Source organism: Rana temporaria, chromosome 1 (genome assembly GCF_905171775.1).
Source record: "Rana temporaria chromosome 1, aRanTem1.1, whole genome shotgun sequence".
NCBI classification, from domain to species: domain Eukaryota; kingdom Metazoa; phylum Chordata; class Amphibia; order Anura; family Ranidae; genus Rana; species Rana temporaria.
Window position 1 is genome coordinate 321,873,577 of NC_053489.1, and position 23,611 is coordinate 321,897,187.

Sequence of the window (23,611 nt, forward strand, 5' to 3'; positions counted from 1 at the left end):
CACGTGCGGGCTGCATAATGCTTCACTTCTCCATGGAATGTTGACTTGTGTTTGATGCTAGGGGAATGTTTAATGAAATGAGATATTAACATTTCATTGGATATAGACAATTGCTGTTGTTCCATTGCTTTTGTTCCATTTTTTTTCTTTTGTTACGGTTTTGCTTCATTGCGATAAGCTACAAAGACTAACAAAAATGTTGAAAGATAAACAAAGATAAAACAGCAGCTTCTAAACATTTTGTTACTTCTTACTTTTTTAGAAATTGTCCTTTGATTTTTGAATCGTTAGTCGTGTCTAATCGGCGTTTGTTTTATACCGCAGTGACAAGGAAATTTGAAGGATCAGGATGGTAGAAATGATCTCCAACACATACATTTTTACTGTGATTTGCGTTGAGAAAATTACATTCATTCCAAAATAAAATGTTAAATGCCTCTGCTGCCCACGATTGGCTGTCGGCTTCCTGATGGGATAGCTTGAGTTGGTTTGGTCCAATTGCATCTGAGCTCATTCCTGATACTGATGAGAATTTTCATACAAATGTTCAACTTATGTGAACTTATATTAACTGCTTGCCAACAAGCCGTCGTCATTCTATGGCGGCAAATTGGCACGGCTGCACGAATTGCCGTAGGTGTACAGCAGCCACTTTAAGAGGTATAGAGCGCAACGCGGCCGGAGCCGATGCGTTCTGTCAGGGAAGTAAAAAAAGATCTGTTGTTCCTAGTGATCAGGTATACCCCCCCCCCCACAGCTAGAAACACCTTCCTAGGGAACACACTTAACCCCTTGATCTACCCCTAGTGTTAACCCCTTCCCTGCCAGTGACATTTATACAGTAATCAGTGGCTATTTTTAGCTCTGATCGCTGTAAAAAAGGCCAATGGTTCCAAAAAAGTGTCAAAAGTGTCCGATCTGTCCGCCACAATGTCACAGTCCTGCTTAAAGTGGAGATTCACCCAAAAATCCACTTTTTGACATTAGCTGTAGCATACTGCTAACATCTGCAGTATGCTGTTTTTTTTACTTGTACTTATCGTTATATGAGCCCTTGTTTTCCGGCTCCGAGCGGGGAATTCTGCGGGGAATGGGCGTTTCTAAGCGAAGAGGAGTTGATTGACGGCTGCTAAGGCGCGTCTTGGCCTCTGTTTAATCTTCAACTGCCATGATGCTGCACATGTGATCAGTTATGACACCAGCCATTGGATGCTTTGACAGTTTGGTTGAGAGCACAACCAATGTGACAGTTAGCATTCCCGGCATGCCAGGAATGTAACTGCTTTTTCAAACTGTTAAATTGATGGGTTTACTTCCGCTTTAAGGATGCTGGAAAGTTCATTTTGAGGGTGAACCTCCGCTTTAAAGAAAAAAACAAAAAATAAAAATTTACCGCCATTACTAGTAAAAAAAAAAAAAAAAAAAAAAAAAAAAAAAATTAAATTATATATATATATATATATCATTCTCAAAAAATTAGCATATTGTGATAAAGTTCATTATTTTCTGTAATGTACTGATAAATATTATAAAGTGGAAAAAACAAGATGCGCTATACAAAAAAGAAAAATTTTTTTTTCTAAAAATAATGACATAGATCAGTGTCCATATATGATCTAAAAACGTAAAGAAAGTCCAGATCCCCAGTGAAGTGAAGGAAACAGAAGAATTAGTCCATAAGTGATGATCTAAGGCTGTGGTGACGATCCAATGAATAGAAAAACCTCCACCATAAATCAATATGTCTGCTTACCAAATGACCAGCGGTCTCTTAATTAAAAGAAGACCATAGAAGGCGTGTAGATAAACACTATGGCAGTTGAACTGTAGAAAGACTTTATAGCAAGTACACCTCCGTCTCAAGCCAATCGATGGAAAATTGGGGTCCCGATAATCATGAAAGACACATAAGGGCCACAATAGTGTAGTAACGTAGGTAACATTTATTGAAAAAAAGAAAAAAACGCACTTACATATAAACGATATAAAATAGGCATGTCAAATTTGGAGCTCCGGCCGGAAGCCAACCAAAAAGACCCGTCCAGGTAGGTAGGGAAAGGTGCAGTCAACGGGGGGTGATCCGATACGACACTAGGGCGGAACGAGTGTCGTATCGGATCACCCCCCGTTGACTGCACCTTTCCCTACCTACCTGGACGGGTCTTTTTGGTTGGCTTCCGGCCGGAGCTCCAAATTTGACATGCCTATTTTATATCGTTTATATGTAAGTGCGTTTTTTTCTTTTTTTCAATAAATGTTACCTACGTTACTACACTATTGTGGCCCTTATGTGTCTTTCATGATTATCGGGACCCCAATTTTCCATCGATTGGCTTGAGACGGAGGTGTACTTGCTATAAAGTCTTTCTACAGTTCAACTGCCATAGTGTTTATCTACACGCCTTCTATGGTCTTCTTTTAATTAAGAGACCGCTGGTCATTTGGTAAGCAGACATATTGATTTATGGTGGAGGTTTTTCTATTCATTGGATCGTCACCACAGCCTTAGATCATCACTTATGGACTAATTCTTCTGTTTCCTTCACTTCACTGGGGATCTGGACTTTCTTTACGTTTTTAGATCATATATGGACACTGATCTATGTCATTATTTTTAGAAAAAAAATTTTTTCTTTTTTGTATAGCGCATCTTGTTTTTTCCACTTTATGTTATTACTGTACAATATTCACAGGAAGGTGCTGCTTTTTCTATATTGATTTTGTTTACACATGTGTATTTTTTATGAGCATTAGTTTGTTCATTTTTATATTTATTAGCGCAGTTGCTCCCACAAATTTTTTTCCACTGATAAATATTAGACTTTCATATATTTTAGATTCATTACACACAACTGAAGTAGTTCAAGCCTTTTTATTGTTTTAAATATTGATGATTTTGGCATACAGCTCATGAAAACCCCAAATTCCTATCTCAAAAAATTAGCATATTTCATCCGACCAATAAAAGAAAAGTGTTTTTAATAAAAAAAAAAAGTCAACCTTCAAATAATTATGTTCAGTTATGCACTCAATACTTGGTCGGGAATCCTTTTGCAGAAATGACTGCTTCAATGCGGCGTGGCATGGAGGCAATCAGCCTGTGGCACTGCTGAGGTGTTATGGAGGCCCAGGATTCTTCGGTAGCGGCCTTAAGCTCATCCAAAGTGTTGGGTCTTGCGTCTCTCAACTTTCTCTTCCCAATATCCCACAGATTCTCTATGGGGTTCAGGTCAGGAGAGTTGGCAGGCCAATTGAGCACAGTAATACCATGGTCAGTAAACCATTTACCAGTGGTTTTGGCACTGTGAGCAGGTGCCAGGTCGTGCTGAAAAATGAAATCTTCATCTCCATAAAGCCTTTCAGCAGATGGAAGCATGAAGTGCTCCAAAATCTCCTGATAGCTAGCTGCATTCACCCTGCCCTTGATAAAACACAGTGGACCAACACCAGCAGCTGACATGGCACCCCAGACCATCACTGACTGTGGGTACTTGACACTGGACTTCAGGCATTTTGGCATTTCCCTCTCCCCAGTCTTCCTCCAGACTCTGGCACCTTGATTACCGAATGACATGCAAAATTTGCTTTCATCCGAAAAAAGTACTTTGGACCACTGAGCAACAGTCCAGTGTTGCTTCTCTGTAGCCCAGGTCAGGCGCTTCTGCCACTGTTTCTGGTTCAAAAGTGGCTTGACCTGGGGAATGCGGCACCTGTAGCCCATTTCCTGCACACGCCTGTACACGGTGGCTCTGGATGTTTCTACTCCAGACTCAGTCCACTGCTTCCACAGGTCCCCAAGGTCTGGAATCAGTCCTTCTCCACAATATTCCTCAGGGTCCGGTCACCTCTTCTCGTTGTGCAGCGTTTTCTGCCACACTTTTTCCTTCCCACAGACTTCCCACTGAGGTGTCTTGATACAGCACTCTGGGAACAGCCTATTCGTTCAGAAATTTCTTTCTGTGTCTTACCCTCTTGCTTGAGGGTGTCAATGATGGCCTTCTGGACAGCAGTCAGGTCGGCAGTCTTACCCATGATTGCGGTTTGGAGTAATGAACCAGGCTGGGAGTTTTTAAAAGCCTCAGGAATCTTTTGCAGGTGTTTAGAGTTAATTAGTTGATTCAGATGATTAGGTTAAGAGCTCGTTTAGAGAACCTTTTCATGATATGCTAATTTTTTGAGATAGGAATTTGGGGTTTTCATGAGCTGTATGCCAAAATCATCAATATTAAAACAATAAAAAGGCTTGAACTACTTCAGTTGTGTGTAATGAATCTAAAATATATGAAAGTATAATGTTTATCAGTACATTACAGAAAATAATGAACTTTATCACAATATGCTAATTTTTTGAGAATGACCTGTGTGTATATATATATATATATATATATATATATAATTAATATATATATATATATATATATATATAATTAATATATATATATATATATATATATATATATATATATATATATATATATATAATTAATATATATATATATAATTAATATATATATATATATATATATATATATATATATATATATATATATATATATATATATATATATATATATATATATATATATATATATATATATATGTGTGTGATATATATATGTGTGTGATATAGATATATATGTGTGTGTGTGTGTGTTATATATACACACACATATACACACACACACATAATAAAAATGGCATCAATATATCCCCTATTTTTGTAGACGCTATAAATATATTCTGCAAATCAATATACGCTTACTGTGATTATTTTTTTTTTTTTACAAAAAATATGTAGAATACATACATATTGGCCTAAACTGATGAAGAATTTTTTTTTGGATATAAAATTGTCGCTATTTTTTGTTTATAGCGCAAAAAATAAATACCGCAGAGGTGATCAAATAAAGAAAATCCTTCTGGGGCTGAAGTGGTTAAAGCGGAACTACACTGCATCTGAGCACCACAAACCAAAAGGATTTTAACTCAATTTTAACTCATTTTTAATATTCAAAGCAAACTCCCCTATCGATCAATGTCTCCCCAGCCACCACAAGAGGGCGCCAGTTCCCTGATAAGCATCTCGCTCCAGCAGGCCGCATAGCCGCGGCCTCAATTACCGGCCGGCGCGGCTGGGGAGGTGGGGGCGCATGGAGACACAGGATCCTGTGTCTCCGTGCACCCCCACCGCGCGATCGCGCCGGGCCCACGCTGGGCGATAATTGAGGCCGCAGCTTTGTGGCCTTCTGCAGGCCTAAGCTTCTCCGGGTGCCAGGTCACCATTTCTTGTCGCAATTGCGACCGAGCGCCCGGATTTTGTCGAGCCCTGGCTCAGGCATACAGGCAGGAGGTTGTGCTTCTCTGAGAAAACCTCCCCCCCTCCTGAAGACTCCTGGGATGTATGACATATTTTGTCTAGGTATGGAAAGTAACCCTATCTTAGTCCATAGTGTTCAATATTGAGTTGGTCCACCCTTTGCAGCTATAAAAGCTTCAACTATTCTGGGAAGGCTGTCCACAAGGATTTAGAAGTTTGTCCCTGGTAATGTTTGAGCATTCTTCCAGAAGCGCATCTGTGAGGTCAGGCACGGATGTTGGATGAGAAGGACTGCTTTCAGTCGCCTCTCTAATTCATCCCATAGGTGTTCTTCCGGGTTGAGGTCAGGACTCTGTGCAGGCCAGTCAAGTTCCTCCACCCCAAACTCACTCATCCATGTCTTTATGGACCTTGCTTTGTGCACTGGTGCGCAGTCATGTTGGAACAGGAAGAGACCATCCCTAAACTGTTCCCACAAAGTTGGGAGCATGAAATTGTCCAAAATGTCTTGGTATGCTGATGCCTTAAGAGTTTACTTCACTGGAACTAAGGGGCCAAGTCCAACCCCTGAAAAACAATCCCACATCATAATCTTCCCTCCTCCAATTTATTAGGACCAGTGCACAAAGCAAGGTCCATAAAGACATGGATGGGCGAGTTGGGGGTGGATGAACTTGACTGGCCTGACCTCAACTAGACAGAACATCTTTGAGGTGAATTAGAGCAGAAACTGCGAGCCAGGAGTTCTCAGTCACATCCACACCTGACCTCACCAATGTGCTTCTGAAAGAATTGTCAAACACTCCTAAACCTTGTGAACAGCCTTTCCAGAAGAGTTGAAGCGGTTATAGCTGCAAAGGGTGGGCAAAGGGTGAACCCTACAGATTAAGACTGGGATGCCATTAAAGTGTATGTGCATGTAAAGACAGGCATCCCAATACTTTTGGCAATATAGTGTATGTCTTACCCCTGCATATCAGCAACTCATAACCACTGGGTTTTTAAAGGTCTGCCATAGTTCTAAAGGGGGCAGATGCCTTATTCTGAGTCAAGGCTCCATAGGAATATTGTCAGACTGGAAACTTTGACATAATGGGGCCATTAAACTACATGGGCAATTGTATTCACCTGCTACAAAGAAATGTAACTACATCCCGATAGTCACCTTATTAAAGATGGCATTAAATATTTATTTTGTGCAGCTCACTTATGTTGGGAGAAGAAATTAACCACTTAACTTTGCAATATTTTCCCTTGAACACAGCTGTGGGGACAAATAGAAACAACTTGTAGATAGACTTCCAGCAAGTTGGAATACCTTTGTGTGAAAACAAGGGCCTCTGAGGATGAAGCATGCTCATCACACCTTCTATGGAAACCCTACATGTCCAGTAGTCAACAAATCATCACATGCAAAGCTTAAAGTGGATGCATAAAGGCAGAAGTTTTTTTTATCTTAAAGTGGATGTAAACCCTCACATATACCCAGTGAAGTGAACAGTCTCAGATGATACACAGGGAGGAAACAAATCTCCCTATATAAGTTTTACATGCATATTTGCTGTCTTCATCTTTTTATTCTGCTTAGGAAGTGCACATCATATTAGATTTTCTCTTCCTGGTTGGCACTGCAGTGAAGTCTGGGCAAACAGCCAGGACAGCAGATTGGAGGAAAGGCGCACACCCCCTCTCCTCATATGTAGAGACTTTCAGGCTGCTTTTATCATATGTGATGGAGAACTTGTCAGACGTTATTAATATTATTAGTATTATTATTATACAGGTTTTTTATAGCGCCTACAGTTTTGCGCAGCTCTTTACGAATCAGGGAAGACAGTACAGTTACAATAAAATTCAATACAGGAGTGATCAGAGGGCCCTGCTCGTTGGAGCTTACAAACTAGAATCAGGCTGATCACAGAAGAACGGAGCAAGAGACAGCAATGGGACATCGTGCTTTGAAGAGAGATAACAAAACACTGCAGATATATGTGCCCATCTCAAATTTCATGAGTTGGGCCCCGTACACACGGCCGAGGAACTCGACGTGCCAAACACATCGAGTTCCTCGGCCAGTTCAGCCCTGAAGCCGCCGAGGAGCTTGGCGGGCCGAGAGCTCCCATAGAACAACGAGAAAATAGAGAACATGTTCTCTATTTTCTCGACGAGTTCCTCGGCGGCTCCATCGGGCCGAAAGTGTACACACGACAGAGTTTCTCGGCAGAATCCGGCTCTGACCGAGTTTCTCGCCGAATTCTGCCGAGAAACTCTGTCGTGTTTACGGGGCCTCAGGTTTACATCCACTTTAATCTATTCTATGCATTAAGATAAAAAAAACTTCTGTGTGTGTAGCAGCCCCCCTAATACTTACCCAAGACCATCTCTATCCAGCGATGTGCACGAGTACCTCGGCCCTCTTTCACCTGATTGTCTGAGACACAGCAGTGGCGCCACTGGCTCCCGCTTCTGTCAAGGTTAATTAGTCAATCAGGAGAGAGAGAGAGAGAGAGAGGGGGCGGGGTCGAACCGTGGCTAAATGGACATACGGAGCTCAAGCTCGGCTTGGGTGCCCCCATAGCAAGCTGCTTGCTGTGGGGACACTCGACAGAAGGGAGGCGCCAGGAGCACCGAAGAGGCACCCGAGAAGAGGGGGATCCAGGCTGCTCTGTGCAAAACCATTTCACAGAGCAGGCAAGTATGACATGTTTGTTATTTATTTTTTAAAGAAAAAATAGCCTTTAGTATCACTTTAAAACAGGCTCATTGCTTTAGCTATTGGGATATAAGGCCACTCCACTCCAAGCTGTTAACAGTACATCTTCATTCAAGTTATCATCAAACAAGACCAGTTCTAACTGGGGACAGTGCTACTTTCAAGTCATGGAACATGAAACACACTGGATACCTTTTGCTAAATATTTACTCTCTGCCATGCCATTTAATATCAAATGTATGCAAATATGGAGAACGACAAAGTTTTACTTTAAAGGAATAACTCAATAACTAGAACAATATAAATTTAGGAACATGTAAAGGACTATTCACAGATGCACAGAGCACACTGTCACATCTTGCTCAAATTAGGATATGAGATGAATAGGGCTGAGCCGAGTACTACCCTGAACACATCCTGCACAGAAGATTAGTCCAGGTGGATTTAAGCAAGCGCTTTCTGTTACCTACTTCTGTGATAGAATCACACAGCAACAAAGAAAACAAGTGACCCTGTTTGCATATTACAAAGATCAATAGTCTTTCAAGTAGTTGGAAAGTACATTATAGATTGTTACAATGGCTTGGTAGAAATACCTGGAGGTTTTCACACGTCCCCACGGCTTTTGCTCATTTGCACAGCAAAGACAAATCTTATTTTTCTATTTATTTCTGAATATTCAATATAAACTACACAGAGGAATACAATGCACCGGTATGTGTGCTCACCTTTCTCTAAACACCGAATTTAGGCAACCCAGAAACAATAAACACATTTCAACAACTAATATTTCAATTTTTACAGCTGATTGACAGTCTTGTTTGTACTTGAAGAAATTGTATACATGGATCTGCATGCTATTTTAAAGAACACTACTAAGAAGGCATCACTGATACAGGGGAATGCATATAATGTACACATCCCATTCATCTCATGCCCCTACATACATATTCATTTAAGTCCTAATTCAAGTTATGTTGGGATTGCGCATAACCTCTCTATTTCCTCTATGTGTCTGCCCTACAGACATGTGGCAGAATTCTCAGCAACCAGGAAGTTTAATCCACACTATGATCCACTTCAGCCCCGGAAGATTTTACCCCCCTAATGACCAGGACATTTTTTGCGATACGGCACTGCGTCGCTTTAACTGACAATTGCCCTGTCATGTGACGCTATACCCAAACACAATTGATGTTCTTTTTCTTTCACATATAGAACTTTATTTTGGTGGTATTTGATCACCTCTGTGGTTTTTATCGTTTGCGCTATAAATAAAAAAAATAAAAAACGTAAAATTTTGAAAAAAAAAAGCTATATTTTTTAGTTTTTGCTATAAGAAATATCCTCAAAAAATATATAAAAAAAATATCTCTTTCCTCAGTTGAAGCAGATATGCATTCTTATACCTATTTTTGGTAAAAAAATAAATAAATACCAACAAGTGTTTATCGATTGGTTTGCGCAAAAGTTATAGCATCTACCAAATAGGGGAGAGATTTATGTCATTTTTATTATATATTTTTTTATTAGTAATGGCAGTAATCTGCGATTTTTATCAGGACTGTGGCGGACAGTTCAGATACTTTTGACATTATTTTGGGACCACCGACATTTATACAGAGATCAGAGTTAAAAATAGCCACTGATTACTGTATAAATGTCACTGTCAAGGAAGGGGTTAACACTAGGGGGCGATCAAGGGGTTAACTGTGTTCCCTCAGCGTGTTCTAACTGTAGGGGGGGTGGGCTACCACTGACACGACAGAGATCACTGTTGTCGATGACAGGGAACAGAAGATCCTTGTCATGTTACTAGACAGAACAGGAAAATGCTTTGTTTACATAGGCATTTCCCTGTTCTGCCTCTACTTGCTGTGATCATGGGCTTCCGGCAGACATCGAGCCTGTGGGATCCGCGGGCACGCTCCAGGAAGTGGCAGATCATACAGTGGTTAATTGGCGAGTAGAAATGACACTAGTCTTTGTTACACTCTTGGCCCCTTTCTCATGGACATTTTGTGTGCCAAAACTAGGCGGTCAAGGCACGTTTTTAGCACGCCTCAACTGCCTATCAAATCCTGCCACATTGCTACCAGATTGCTCTCTACACATTGTTACAGCAGGTGACACTGCTTCTCAATGCACCCATAGAAGTAAATGAGGCCGCACTGCAACCATGTCAATGGATTTAGTTTCAGCATGGAAAAGAGGGATTTCAGTGCGAAATCCCTCTTCAAATGGGCATGCAGGAGTTAGCCTGGTTGAGGAGGGTGCTGGACCCCTGGACAGGGACCCGAAGACCGGCGAACAACCGGCCTGGTTGAGGACGGTGCTGGACCCCTGGACAGGTAAGAGTGCTTTTGTTTTTTGTTTTTTCAAAGAAACTGAAGATCCTCTTTAAATATTAATCAGAAAACGATCTCACATTTTAAAGAGATCTTTGAAACTGTCAATGTTTTTTACAGGATCAAAATTATTTTTCTTTCTTCTAAACAACAGCAATTTGATTTGAATTGTGACAGATGGTTCAAGCGTTTGGTGGACATTCTTTCCTTATTCTGAACTTTGGTATGAGATGTTAATAAAAAAAAGGCTTCCAGAACTTATATGTGAACTAGGAATGCAATATGACCACAGATAATGCTGAATGTATACATTTTTCTTAATCACGTGGCCTTACCTCTCGACAACTAGGGAAATTGCTTGGGTTAAGTCTGGATTAGCCACTTGAAGACGTTTCCACAATGACCATACAAATTCTTTGTCAGCCTAAAGTAAGAAAATCAAGGAGTTTATAAACACACACAAAAAATAAAGCAAAGCAGTATAGCAAGAAAGGCTGAAAGGCGTTTTCTTTAGAAATAAATAGTTTCAGCTGGGTTGGATAAAAAATAAAATAAAGAAGAGAAGCTAGATGGTACATCAAAAAATAAACATCAAGAACAGGGCAAAAAGTAATGAGGAAACAAAAAAGCATGAAACTGATAATAGTGAGTAGATTAAAGCTAAAATATCATACATTCATTTTTAGGAGAAAGTGAGTACTCTTAGCAATTCATTTGCTGGCAACATGATTGCTAATGTGGCCCACTTCCAACTGTCCCTGTAATTTAGTCCTAATGAACATGATGCAAGAGAGCTTTCATTTGTTTTTTAAGCAAACCAAAATGAGTTCCTCTAAAGAAGCTAAGCCGTGTAGATTCTCTCACCTCGTTTCTGGTGAATCATTAGTCTGCCAAACAGGAAGTGATAAGAAATCTACCCAACCAAGCCCCAGAGAGTAAAAGTCTGACAGGAGCTCTAATCCTTCCCTGCTCAATCTAAAACCAGAAAAAAAATTGCTTAACAAAACACTTTAATTAGGAGAATGTTTTAGACGTTTGATAAAAATCTCTTTTGCAACCAATTCACGCAAACGTCAATTTTAAGAGAACATTCGATCAGGTTACTTGAAATTTTCAGCTACAAAGACAAAATTAAATAACTATATTTTAAACTTTCAAAACAAAGACATTTATGTCTGGGTTGAACGAAAAAAAAAAAACGCCTGTGTGTACCAAGCTTAAAGCAGATTTCCACCCCCACGCCTCCAAAAATGAAAAGTCAACAGAGCAGCTACACATACTGTAGCTGCTTACTTTTAATATTAGGACACTTACCTGTCCTGGAATCCAGTGATGTCAGCACCCCTGTCAGCTGTTGGGTGCTGCTGCCATCCAGTGCAAGTAAGGGAACCCAGCAGTGAAGCCTTGCGGTTTCATAGCCGGGTCCCTACTGCGAATGCGCAAAGCGCACTGCGCTCGCTTACTGGCCCAGCAGCAGGGGAAAGGAGGAGAGGGGGCCGAACTTCTGACATCCAACGGAAGTCAGGACTTGTCAAATACAGGTACCCCCCAAAAGTGGCACCTGAGGAAGGGGGGGGGGAATCAGATAAGTGGAAGTTCCACTTTTGGGTGGAACTCCGCTTTAAGTTTGAACTATGAATTGTTAGCACTAATATAGAGCTTTTCAACTTCCCCTAAGGAAAGAATGCACAGCCCAAGTTAGAGAAGAACCTGGTCATGATCTTTGTAGGCAACCACACCATTCCCAACAAATACAAAAGGCAAAGTGCAGTATAACTTGGAACAACGTAGATTAAGGAGGCAGATATTTATTACCAGTATTAATATAGCCCTGACAATTTACACAGTGCTTTACATGTATTGTATTGTTCACATACGTCCCTGCCCTCAAGGAGCCTACATTCATAAAGTAGGGTCAATTTAGACAGGAGCCAATTACCCTATCCAGCATGTCTTTGTAGTGTGGAAGGAAACCGGAGTACCCAGAGGAAACCCTCAGGGAGAAAATTCAAACACCATACAGGTAATGTCATGGCTAGTATTCAAACTGAAGACCATAGCGTTGCTAGGTGGAAAATAATATAAATCTAGTCTTCATCAAATGCTCAATTCTGGTTATAATTTGCTTCATAAAATAAAAGGCCAGGAGAAATGAATGACAAGCGTCAGTGGCCTCAAACCATATACTAAACTTGACACAAGAGGAAAAATTACAGAAATAGTCAAAGTAGGGCCGAAACAACTAATCGATTATGAAAATATTTGTCAACTATTTTCATAATCGATTAATCGGCCAGTTGATTAGTTGGCCTGCATACAGAATGCATATTTGTTTACATATCATGAAATACAGTGCAGCACACATACAGCTAAATACACTGCCCATACATGTCAGCAAGTGCCTGAGAACTTGTGAATGAAAATGTGTGAGGAGAAATTCCTCATGTGACATGTGACATGTAGTCCTGGGCAGGATGTGAGTGGTTCTAAAGGCAGATTTTTTTTTTTTACCTTGCTATAAGGGAACTTATACTTATACTATACTTTGCAGCTTGCTATTGGGGCAGATTGAAAGGCAGGAGGAGCCAGTAGCGTCGGTGGGGGACCCCCAGAAGAGGAGGATCAGGGCTGCCCTGTTCAAAACCATTACGCAGAGCAGGTAAGCATGACAAGTTTGTTGTTTTAAAAAAAAAAAACACACACACACTTTAAAAGACTGTGCAGGGAAGATCAGCTTCTGAATCCAGAGAAGGTGGAGGCTGATAGATTGAAGGTAATAGAAGGCATTACAATTACATTTAAAGTAATCTTTTACCAGTTTCATGCATTATATTTAAAACAAACATATAAAAAAAAAAAAAAAAAAAAAAGAAGAAAGGAAGGAAGGAAGGTCACAGCTTTTAGTACTACTTTTCATATAAAATATTTAGATCTCCCCTCCACCCTTCATATAGCTTCATGTCTGATTCCTAGTTATAATGCCCCTTATAGTAGCGATTATCTGCTCTTTTTGTACTATAAAAAAGGACAATTTTTTTTTAACCCCATTATGACAGGTGATAAAAAAAAATAAAAAAAATAAAAAAAGAAGCATGCTGCTGCTGCTACTACTACTAAACGTCTTAAAGGCCTGGTTCATACTTATGCATTTTTTTGTGCTTTCTGCAGAAACGCACTACAGTTCATTTAACATGGTTTACTATGTGATGCGTTCACATCTATGCTTTTTTCATGAGCTGTGTATTTGGATAGTGTCAAGGACTTTATTCAACGCTATTTGGTCCAATAGAGAAGCTGCAGAAAAGCATGTAGTGCGTTTTTTGCAGTGATTTGTGTTTAATGTGTCCAACAACAAATTGGCCAAAAAAAAAGCATACAAAATGCAAAACACAAATCGAAGCAAAATCACATGTGCAAAAATGCAAAACGCATAGCAAAAAGCACTGCAGAAATGGATCAAAAACAAACTGCATAGGTGTGAATTGAACCGTATGCTTTTCATACACGTACTGATTTTCAGACGAGAATATTCATACGAAAAATCTTTGTATATTCGCTGAATGAAAGAATGTTATTTGAAAAGTTCACTTGCTTTTAACATTAAGTTTTAAAATTAATCTAATTTCTGAACGAAATTTCTTGGACCAAGATGTTTTCCATTCTGCTTCTGCAAATTTTCCTGTCACTGTGGTAGAAAAAGAATGTGGATTTGACCCCACTAGCTGATAGGAAAGCGGGGTTACCCCTTTATAGGAAAGCAGGGTTACTTTAGGATATCATATCATCTTTATATTAAAATATATATTCTAATTTTGCTTAGTACAGATAAACTCTTATCAACTTTTAAATTACATGCAAAGGCTTGAACTGCATAAGTTAAAACAGTAAAATTAAAAGTTTGTGGCTATGAGCAAAAGAAACCACAGGCGTTCTAAAGACATGTATTTGCTAATATTTTGCAGAAATGTGTGAAAATATTATGGACAGTTATGGACATAAGATAGACTTTGGTAATATAATTAAAATATATATTTTTATCTGTCACGTACAATTCTCTCTAGGCAAATTTCTATTTTATATTATATCTCCAGGCAAACTTTGTCCAAAAATATACTGTAAGATACTGTAATATGATTGGTTGATCCACAAAGGGGGCCCTTTCCATGCATAGACAATAAAACCGGCCAGTATCTAATAATAAACTGTAATCTTGCTACATGATACTCGTGTTAGTGTCTTGCTGATTACCCAATCGATCGTAGGACTCCTCGCACCCAGAGCAAAGAATAACAGAATAGGAACATACAGGTGATCCCTCACCTAAAAGGTGTACCAGAAATGGGGTATTGTTTCCAGGTTGGTGTGAAACCTCTACAATTTATTTTCTTATAAGTGAATATTTGTATGAAGGTCGCACTTGCTTTGATCCGGTACTCCGCACTAGACAGGTGATATAGCATACTATACTTACATATTATACTTGGCTGAAGTATTTTTAATATTTGTGTAGGTCTCGAGGAAGCTAGGTTGGCTTACCTGGGGCTGTTTTTTTACGAATTGTCTCGAGGAAGCTAGGTTGGCTTACCTGGGGCTGGTTTTTAAGAATTATCACGCGGAAGCTAGGCTGGCTTACCGGGGCTAATTGATACTGGAAAAGGGTAGGATATTGTCTCGCGGAAGTTAGGCTGGCTTGCCAGGGGCAAATAGGAAATCAGGGACCTCCTGTAATAGAGAGGACCACACAGGACCCTCTCTCATTCAGGGGATGAAGAAGGGTGCGTGGATTTCCAAAACCAAATATATGAAAAACGGTTTATATGATTATATTATCTATGCACTATATTTCTATATGGTTATCTTGTTGGTTGTATATGGATTGTTTTAAATTGGTGTTTTGCATTATTATAATTATTCTAAGATAGAGAGAATTATCATATTGTGTAAAATACTTTATGATTTATGTCACAAACGTCTTTATTACAAAAAAATGTCTGCATTGTTTGACGGGATTGTTATTTGTATGTACTAAAACGTCTACCCGTTTGGTGGCCACTGTTCCAGGGGGTTATCACATCAAATTGGGAAAAGGCTTATATTTCAGAGATGGGACGCCTAAATTCCTGTGTCTGAGGTATAATTTGCAGAGATTGTGAAGAGATTGTGCGAATTATAAAGACTAAACAGAAAAACATTTGTGTAGTCTGCCCTAAATCTTGGGAATACATGAAACCCTCAGACGTTGGTCTATAATGGGTAATAAACCGGGGGAGGCGGCTCTTGAAGGTGAGCAAGAACAGCCAACCCCATATGATTGTATTAAAGGTACCTGTGGTTTAAATTATGTCGAACCATATTGGCAAAATGTTCAAAAACGTCCCCACCAATTACAATTACAATTGTCAGGCATAGGTCCCTTAGGACCCTGTTCTGCTGAGCAATGGGAGAAAGTTTATATGTGGTATCTCGCGCCAAAATAAATTATTTTTAAATATAAAGATAAAAATAAAAATAAATAAGATCGCTGCTACCCAAAAATAATCAAGTGATTATACAGTGCAAAAAATTGTTTGGTGAATGGGTGCGCTGATTAATCAATAATAATACATAATCAAATATAAATTAGTGTACATGATGAAATATAAATTAATATACAGAATATATGAATGCTATAACACCTATTACTAGTATGTGATCTAGTAAAAAAGTCCAAAATAATTATAATGCTGATATCTGTTGTGCTCAAAAGTGAATAGTGCCAAAACATAAAGAAAGTCCAAAGTAAGTATAAGTGGTTGGAGATAATAGTCTCTTGAATAGTCGTCAATTAAAGAAAAACATGCTTGCAATCAGGCTAAAGATCCACCTTCACCATAGTGTTGGCTTGCACCCAAAGTGAATATGTAAATTGGCTCCTTACCAGATGAAAATGCCCCCTATTTTGGTATCAAAAAGGAGGACATTTAAAGCTTGTCACAGGATCACCTGTAGTGGCAAATACATCCTGGCAGCAGTGACAGTTGCAATCATTGGAAATCCAATATGAGCATGAAAAATAAGATGTGGCCAAACATAGTGTAACTTTGTTTAATAAATGTTAAAATAATAAACAGAGGGAGCCAAGTGGTCGCTTACTTTAAAAGGTGCCTCAAACCCGGCACTGAGGCTCAGTAGCATAGGGTCAGATAGCAGGATCCTGGGTGCTTAGATGCTCAGCTCGTGTCCCGAGCGTGCGTTCCACGTCCGCGATGAACGGAGCCAGCAGAGCAGGATACAGGAAGTGACAGGTACGATTGTGTGGTTGGGTGCCGCCCCCTGGGGGGATACTTCCTGTATCTTGCTCTGCTGGCTCCGTTCATCGCGGACGTGGAACGCACGCTCGGGACACGAGCTGAGCATCTAAGCGCCCAGGATCCTGCTATCTGACCCTATGCTACTGAGCCTCAGTGCCGGGTTTGAGTCACCTTTTAAAGTAAGCGGCCACTTGGCTCCCTCTGTTTATTATTTTAACATTTATTAAACAAAGTTACACTATGTTTGGCCACATCTTATTTTTCATGCTCATATTGGATTTCCAATGATTGCAACTGTCACTGCTGCCAGGACGTATTTGCCACTACAGGTGATCCTGTGACAAGCTTTAAATGTCCTCCTTTTTGATACCAAAATAGGGGGCATTTTCATCTGGTAAGGAGCCAATTTACATATTCACTTTGGGTGCAAGCCAACACTATGGTGAAGGTGGATCTTTAGCCTGATTGCAAGCATGTTTTTCTTTAATTGAGGACTATTCAAGAGACTATTATCTCCAACCACTTATACTTACTTTGGACTTTCTTTATGTTTTGGCACTATTCACTTTTGAGCACAACAGATATCAGCATTATAATTATTTTGGACTTTTTTACTAGATCACATACTAGTAATAGGTGTTATAGCATTCATATATTCTGTATATTAATTTATATTTCATCATGTACACTAATTTATATTTGATTATGTATTATTATTGATTAATCAGCGCACCCATTCACCAAACAATTTTTTGCAATGGGAGAAAGTTAAAAAGATTTGTGGGGTTCACCCTCTAAATAATTATCCACCGGACACCTGGGATACTGTATATATGATAAAATGTTGTAAGAAATGAGACAAAGCTTTCAGGAATATAGAATGCTATACCTGAGAAAAAGATACCAATAGCCCTTGACACCACTGTTTTGGTGCCTACCTCAATACCCTCTGCCCCATTCTCACCAGTAGGACAAGAGATGCCCCCACCTTATATAATGACCAAGGAGGAAAAGGTCCCAAACTTATATCCCAATTTTCTAATGTTAGATGAGTCTATGTTGGCAGCTATCGTAACTCAGGGACACAAACAGGAACAAATAGCAGCTAGGGAACAACTAGCGTTAGAAGCTTTACGAGCAAAAACACAAAAAAGGTCCCAACCTTTAGTGCTACATTTTGGAAGGTTAACCAAGAATCAGTAGGAGCACTGGAGCACTGTTTAACCGATCCTAAATTTATCACTGCAGAATGTACTGAGGGTTGCTCAATGGGAATAAATAAATGATGTAACACATAAGATAAGATAACACCACCCCTTGAAGTTTCCTCTATGGAAGGAAATTTTTAACACAGTTGACTTTTGCAGCATTACCTGCTTGTCTAGTTCCGATTATGGGAAGGGGTCTAATGTCTCAACTACAGATTATCATTATCTTTGACAAAGAGGGTAACCTTCAAGCCAGATCCCCCATTTGCGAACTGACAATCCCAAAGTACCAATATTGGAAAGGACACTACATGCTACTCCCTGCAGACCTCGAAACACATCCCATATGGACACTATCCAAGTCCTCTCTAATTAATTGCACACCATGGGCCGGATTCAGAAAGAGATACGACGGCGTACCTCCTGATACGCCGTTGTATCTCTGAGTTCCGACGGTCGTATCTATGCGCCCGATTCATAGAATCAGGTTACGCATAGATATCCCTAAGATCCGACAGGTGCAAGTGTCTTACACCGTCGGATCTTGGGCTGCAATTCCCGGCTGGCCGCTAGGTGGCGCTTCCGTATTTTTACGCGACGAACATGCAAATGAGGATTTACGCCGATTCAGAAACGAATGACCGCCCGGCGCTTTTTTTTTTACGTTGTTTGCGTTCGGCTTTTTCCGGCGTATAGTTACCCCTGCTATATGAGGGGTAGCTAATGTTAAGTATGGCCGTCGTTCCCGCGCCGAGTTTTGAAATTTTACGTCGTTTGCGTAAGTCGCTTGCGAATACGGCTGGACGTAATTTAGAGCAATGCACACTGGGATATTTTACGGACGGCGCATGCACCGTTCAAGTTAAACGTAAAAAACGCGGGGTCAACCAAAATTTAAATAAAACACACCCCCTACATCCCCATTTGAATTATGCGGCCTTACGCCGCAACACATACGCTACGCCGCTCTAACTAAAGAACTCGTGCCCAAAGTTAGAGCGGCTTAACGTATCGGAGATACGTTACGCGGGCCGGACAGATACGCCATTGTATCTGAATCCGGCCCCATATGTTCCAACACTACACTTGCAGTTCAGACCTTGTTTTCACAAACAATACCCACTTACAGAAGAAAAAAATAAAGGGATAGAAACCTTAATTCAGGAATACATAGGGGAGGGTATTTTAAGGCCCACAGTTAGCCCATGGAACACACCAATTATCCCAGTGAAAAAGGCAAACAGTACCTGGAGATTAGTACAGGATGTCAAGGCAGTTTTACCCCTACCTCCCCCAGTGGCAGATATCACTGAAATTTTTGTAGCAATACCCCCAACTTCACAGTGTTACACAGTCAGGGGCAATTAACATGGACTAGGCTTTCTCAAGGCTTTGGGGACAGTCCAGCCGCTTTCTCAGTTTTGAAAAGGTCATTAGATGACTGGGAACCTAAGGAGGGATCCACTTTGTTGCAATATGGATGAGATGAGAGATGACATACTACTGGTGTGTAGTGAGAGCAAGGAAAATGTGAGGTAGACTCTAGGCACATGTTAGACCACCTCGCCTCAAAAGGTCACTTGGCGTCTCGGAAAAAGATGCAGTGGAATACTTGGGGTGTATCATTGCACAAGGAGAAAGAAAGGTATCACCCGCCAGAGTCAGAGCATTAGCCTCCCTCACATCCCCGACAACAAAGGCAGCACTCCTGTCATTCCTTGGCTCTATTGTCTACTGTCGACAATGGATCCCTGATTGTTCCCACTTTGACTCCATTTTGAGGCAGGCCACTTAGATGACCTCCCCTAAGACTGTAGAATGGACAGAGTCTATGTTAGAGGCTTTAAATTATCTAATCATGGCCCTAGTCTCTGCTCCAGCACTAGGTTTGCCTTCATATATATATTAAAAAAAAAAAAAAGACTGTTTAGTCTCTGGGATGCTTTGCTGTTTTATCACAAGATCATGGTGGGAGCAGTGACATACCTGTCAAAGAAATTGCCCAATCAGGTGCAGGGGATGCCCAGTGGTTTGCAGGCTAGTGCCATGGCAGTAAAATAATACTTCTTAATCTGTACACAACACATTCAGTCATCTCCACCCAACACATGACAGCTCAGAGAATGATCCTGATGGTCCACCACACAACCAACCTCACAGTAAAATCTTATTCAGAAACCACCCCGCATTAAGGATGTTACACTCCCTATTAAGAATGACAGGGGACATGCAAACACTACCCGTACAATACGATTGTAGCCCGACACTGCATGACACCACATCACCCAGAAACAGACTCACTGATAAGTAATGTTCAAGGTAAAGCACACGGGAGACATGGACATTTACCCCCACCTAGAACTTACACCCATATGCCAAAACAAATAAAAAAAATATTTTGGTAATAGTGGACGGGTTTACAGGATGGACAAAGGTAATTCCCACAACAGGAGAAACAGCAGGAATCACAGCCAATGCTTTTATGAATCATAGGATTTGTAGGTATGGTCCACAGGTCATATCATCGCACCAAAGTCCAGTTTTTACTTCCAAACTTACTCAAGAATTAACAAAGCTTTTGGGTTTCCAATTAAAGCTACACATTGCTTATCGCCCCTAAACTCAGGAATAGTAGAACGTATGAACCGGAATATAAAAGGATAAATAAAAAAAAAAAAAAGGCCACCTCAGGCATCTTAAAAAATTTGATGCACTTCTTACCGGGAGTGCTCTTTCAGATCTGTACCACCCCTAACCCAAAAACAGGCTTATCCCCCTATGAAGTTCTTATGGGAAGACCTGCCCAGAAGTGACAGTGAGTGTAAGGAGGGTGGAGAAAAAAAAATATATAATAACCTTTATTCTCACCAGGAGGAACGCATAAGTAAGTGCACATACAGAAAATTATGATAAGGTTGCTGTTACCTTTCCTCCTCTTTCCACAGATCCCACACATCCCTTCCTACCGGGAGAACACTTGTTGATCAAACAACTCGCTGCCAGGCGACAGATGGGACCAATCTTCCAGGGACCCTTTGAAGTACTCAAAGTAACAGGGACAGCTGTACTCACTGACCAAAGCCCACAATGGATCCATGTATCACGTCTAAAGAGAGCTCCATCTATATCGTCCCCACCTAAGGATTCAGAAGCATAATCCCCTTTGGATCAAATGTGAAAAATGGCTAAACAATTATCCAGAACCCCCCCCTGTTTGCAAGATCCCCAAAATGACACAGATCTGGAAAGAGCTGAATATTACTTTTCCAGCAAATGGTCAGAACTTTCCCCTATCAAAAAGGACTTGAATTTCCCAAAACATTGGCCCCGGTCCAATTTGATTACAGGCCCAGTGGGTCCAGGTACTTTATCTCCGTATCCCTTTCCATTCCATACACCGCCCCCTGAACTACCACCTCATTATCCCCTCTTCACTTACCAGAATGAAGTCCCACCACAAACGGCCCCTTAGCCACGGTATATGTATATGTTTAAGGTGATATTGTTAATTTGCTTTACAATGATTATTTTTATTGCAGCCTTACTGTGGGGGTTGGTGGCTTATGCAAAGTAAGGTAGAGAGTGGGAGAATTAGGAAGACTAGGGCAGCACCCATTTTCATGGCCAGCATATAATATATTACAGGTCTGTCTGAAAATCGTCAAAATCGTCTTTCATTTAAATTTTTTTATTTATTTATTTTTTTGAATATTTATTTTTTTATCTCAGAGTCTGATGATATTTACCAGATTCAACCTCTAATGCCTCGTACACACGACCGTTTTTTCAGATGGGAAAACTGCTATGAGAGCTTTTTGTCTGGAATCCCAGCCTTGTGTATGATCCATCGCAGTTTTTTCTGAAAGGAAAATTGCCGGACAAAAAAAAAAAAGGGGGGGGGGGCAGGATCGCCTTTTTCCCCCATCAGGAAAAAATCCTGGTGGGAAATCCATTTGTCTGTATGCTTTTCCAAGGGAAAAGAAAAAAAAACACACATGCTCAGAAACAATTCTACGCAAGCTCAGAAGCACTGAACTTAATTTTGTCGGCTCATCGTAGTCCTTTACGTCACCGCGTTATTGGCAGTCAAAAGTTTATTGGACTTTTGTGTGACCGTGTGTATGCAAGGCAGGCTTGAGAGGAATTCCGTCGGGAAAACCATCAGTTTTTTATCCCACAGGGAAAACCGGTCGTGTGTACGGGGCATAATAGAATATCTATTCTGTCTGTTGTTCTCAGAGTGGATTAGAGATTTTGCTCCCTAACCATATAGTTGGCTATTTAGATTTACCACTGCATAGAGATATTTATTATTATTATTTCAGGTACTTATTTAGCGCCTTCAATTTACGCAGCGCTTTACATATATTTTACATTTACACCAGATATAAGAATAAATTGCCTTTTATTTTAAACACTGCATACTAACTAAATTATACACCATACTTTTTTAAGGTTATATCTGATTAATCGAAACAATAAATCAGCCAACTAATCGATTATGAAAATAAACATTAGTTGCAGCCCTAATTCAAAGAATATCAAAATGGAATAGAAAAACCAGAGTCTTTCATTGACAATAACAGTTGTAATTTTGAATGGACCTCAGTCAAGTTCCACAAATCTGTCTAGGGTTCATACATGATTCAAGAAAACCATACCTTGTACAGAACGAATTTGCTGAAAGAAGTGTAATGCAAATTAAGAGGGGGGAAAAAAACATTGTTTAATTAAAGCCTGGAGGAATTAATTGTTTTTACTCAAACATGTTTCCAAACCCTCATTACGTGACAAGGCACTTTATTCTTCAGGCAAACTTCTTCATGTTTGTGCTCCCACTATGAACAAAGCAATTCCGGTTATCTTAATCAAAAGTTGGTTAAATGCTTTTTTTACAAGTCAATACACTAAGCTGGCTGTGAATGGGCATCCTTAGTATCTCTGGCATTGAAGTATTTATTTCACTTAATTATTAAACAGCTTTTCAAACAACCTGGCACAATTAATAGAGACGCTAAAATTGCTCCCTGAATGGTTACGGGAGCCAAACAACATCTTTTGAAAAAAAAAAGCTACACATCTTGCCTGAAATTGGCACAGGAAGCAGGATTTCCAGCTGTCCAGGCCTGCAAGGAATCAATCTGCAGCATACCTTAGGATTGTCGAGCATACTTGCTTCACGCCTGCTGATCAGAACACAGGTCTGTGCAGCAGAAGTTTACGAGCAGCATAGCGGAAGAGAAAACATTAGCCTTGCCCGCTGTGCTTGCAAGTGGATATACTTAACATACAGTATTTCATTTACACTATATAGTACACTCATGTACATACATACTGGCACATGACTACACTGCAACAATTATGCTTCAAATGTATAACTTTTTGAACCTATCTGAAGGAATTTTGTTCTGTGGAAATCATAAGACACTACACCCACCATTGGAGTAAACACATTAATGCTTCGTACAGACAATGAGATTATCGGACAAATGATTGTCCGTTTTTTTTGCATGCTAGTCTCATATCGAAAATGAAGAGGTTACTAAAGTTACGAAAAACTCATACGACAGATTACAACTTCAAAAGTGATGTCATTTGTTGTATTGTAACGTATTCTTTAGGTTCCAAGCATGCGCCGTCTTGGTCAGTCAATTTTTCCAGACAAAAACTGTACTGATTAAAACTAAAATAATTTGATCTGGTATCGTACAAGAAATGTTTTCAGGCTTGTCCCT

The 23,611-nt window shown here is 40.0% G+C and overlaps 1 protein-coding gene across 3 annotated transcripts in view; it reads right to left on the bottom strand.

The window, feature by feature from the left end:
• CNTLN (centlein) overlaps positions 1 to 23,611 on the bottom strand; it is a 424,230-nt gene that overhangs the window by 373,948 nt on the left and 26,671 nt on the right. For all 3 annotated transcript variants that reach the window (XM_040360158.1, XM_040360150.1, XM_040360168.1), the window contains exon 4: positions 10,714 to 10,802. In XM_040360158.1, the coding sequence (XP_040216092.1) occupies positions 10,714 to 10,802 (89 nt within the window). The remainder of the gene's footprint in view (positions 1 to 10,713; positions 10,803 to 23,611) is intronic.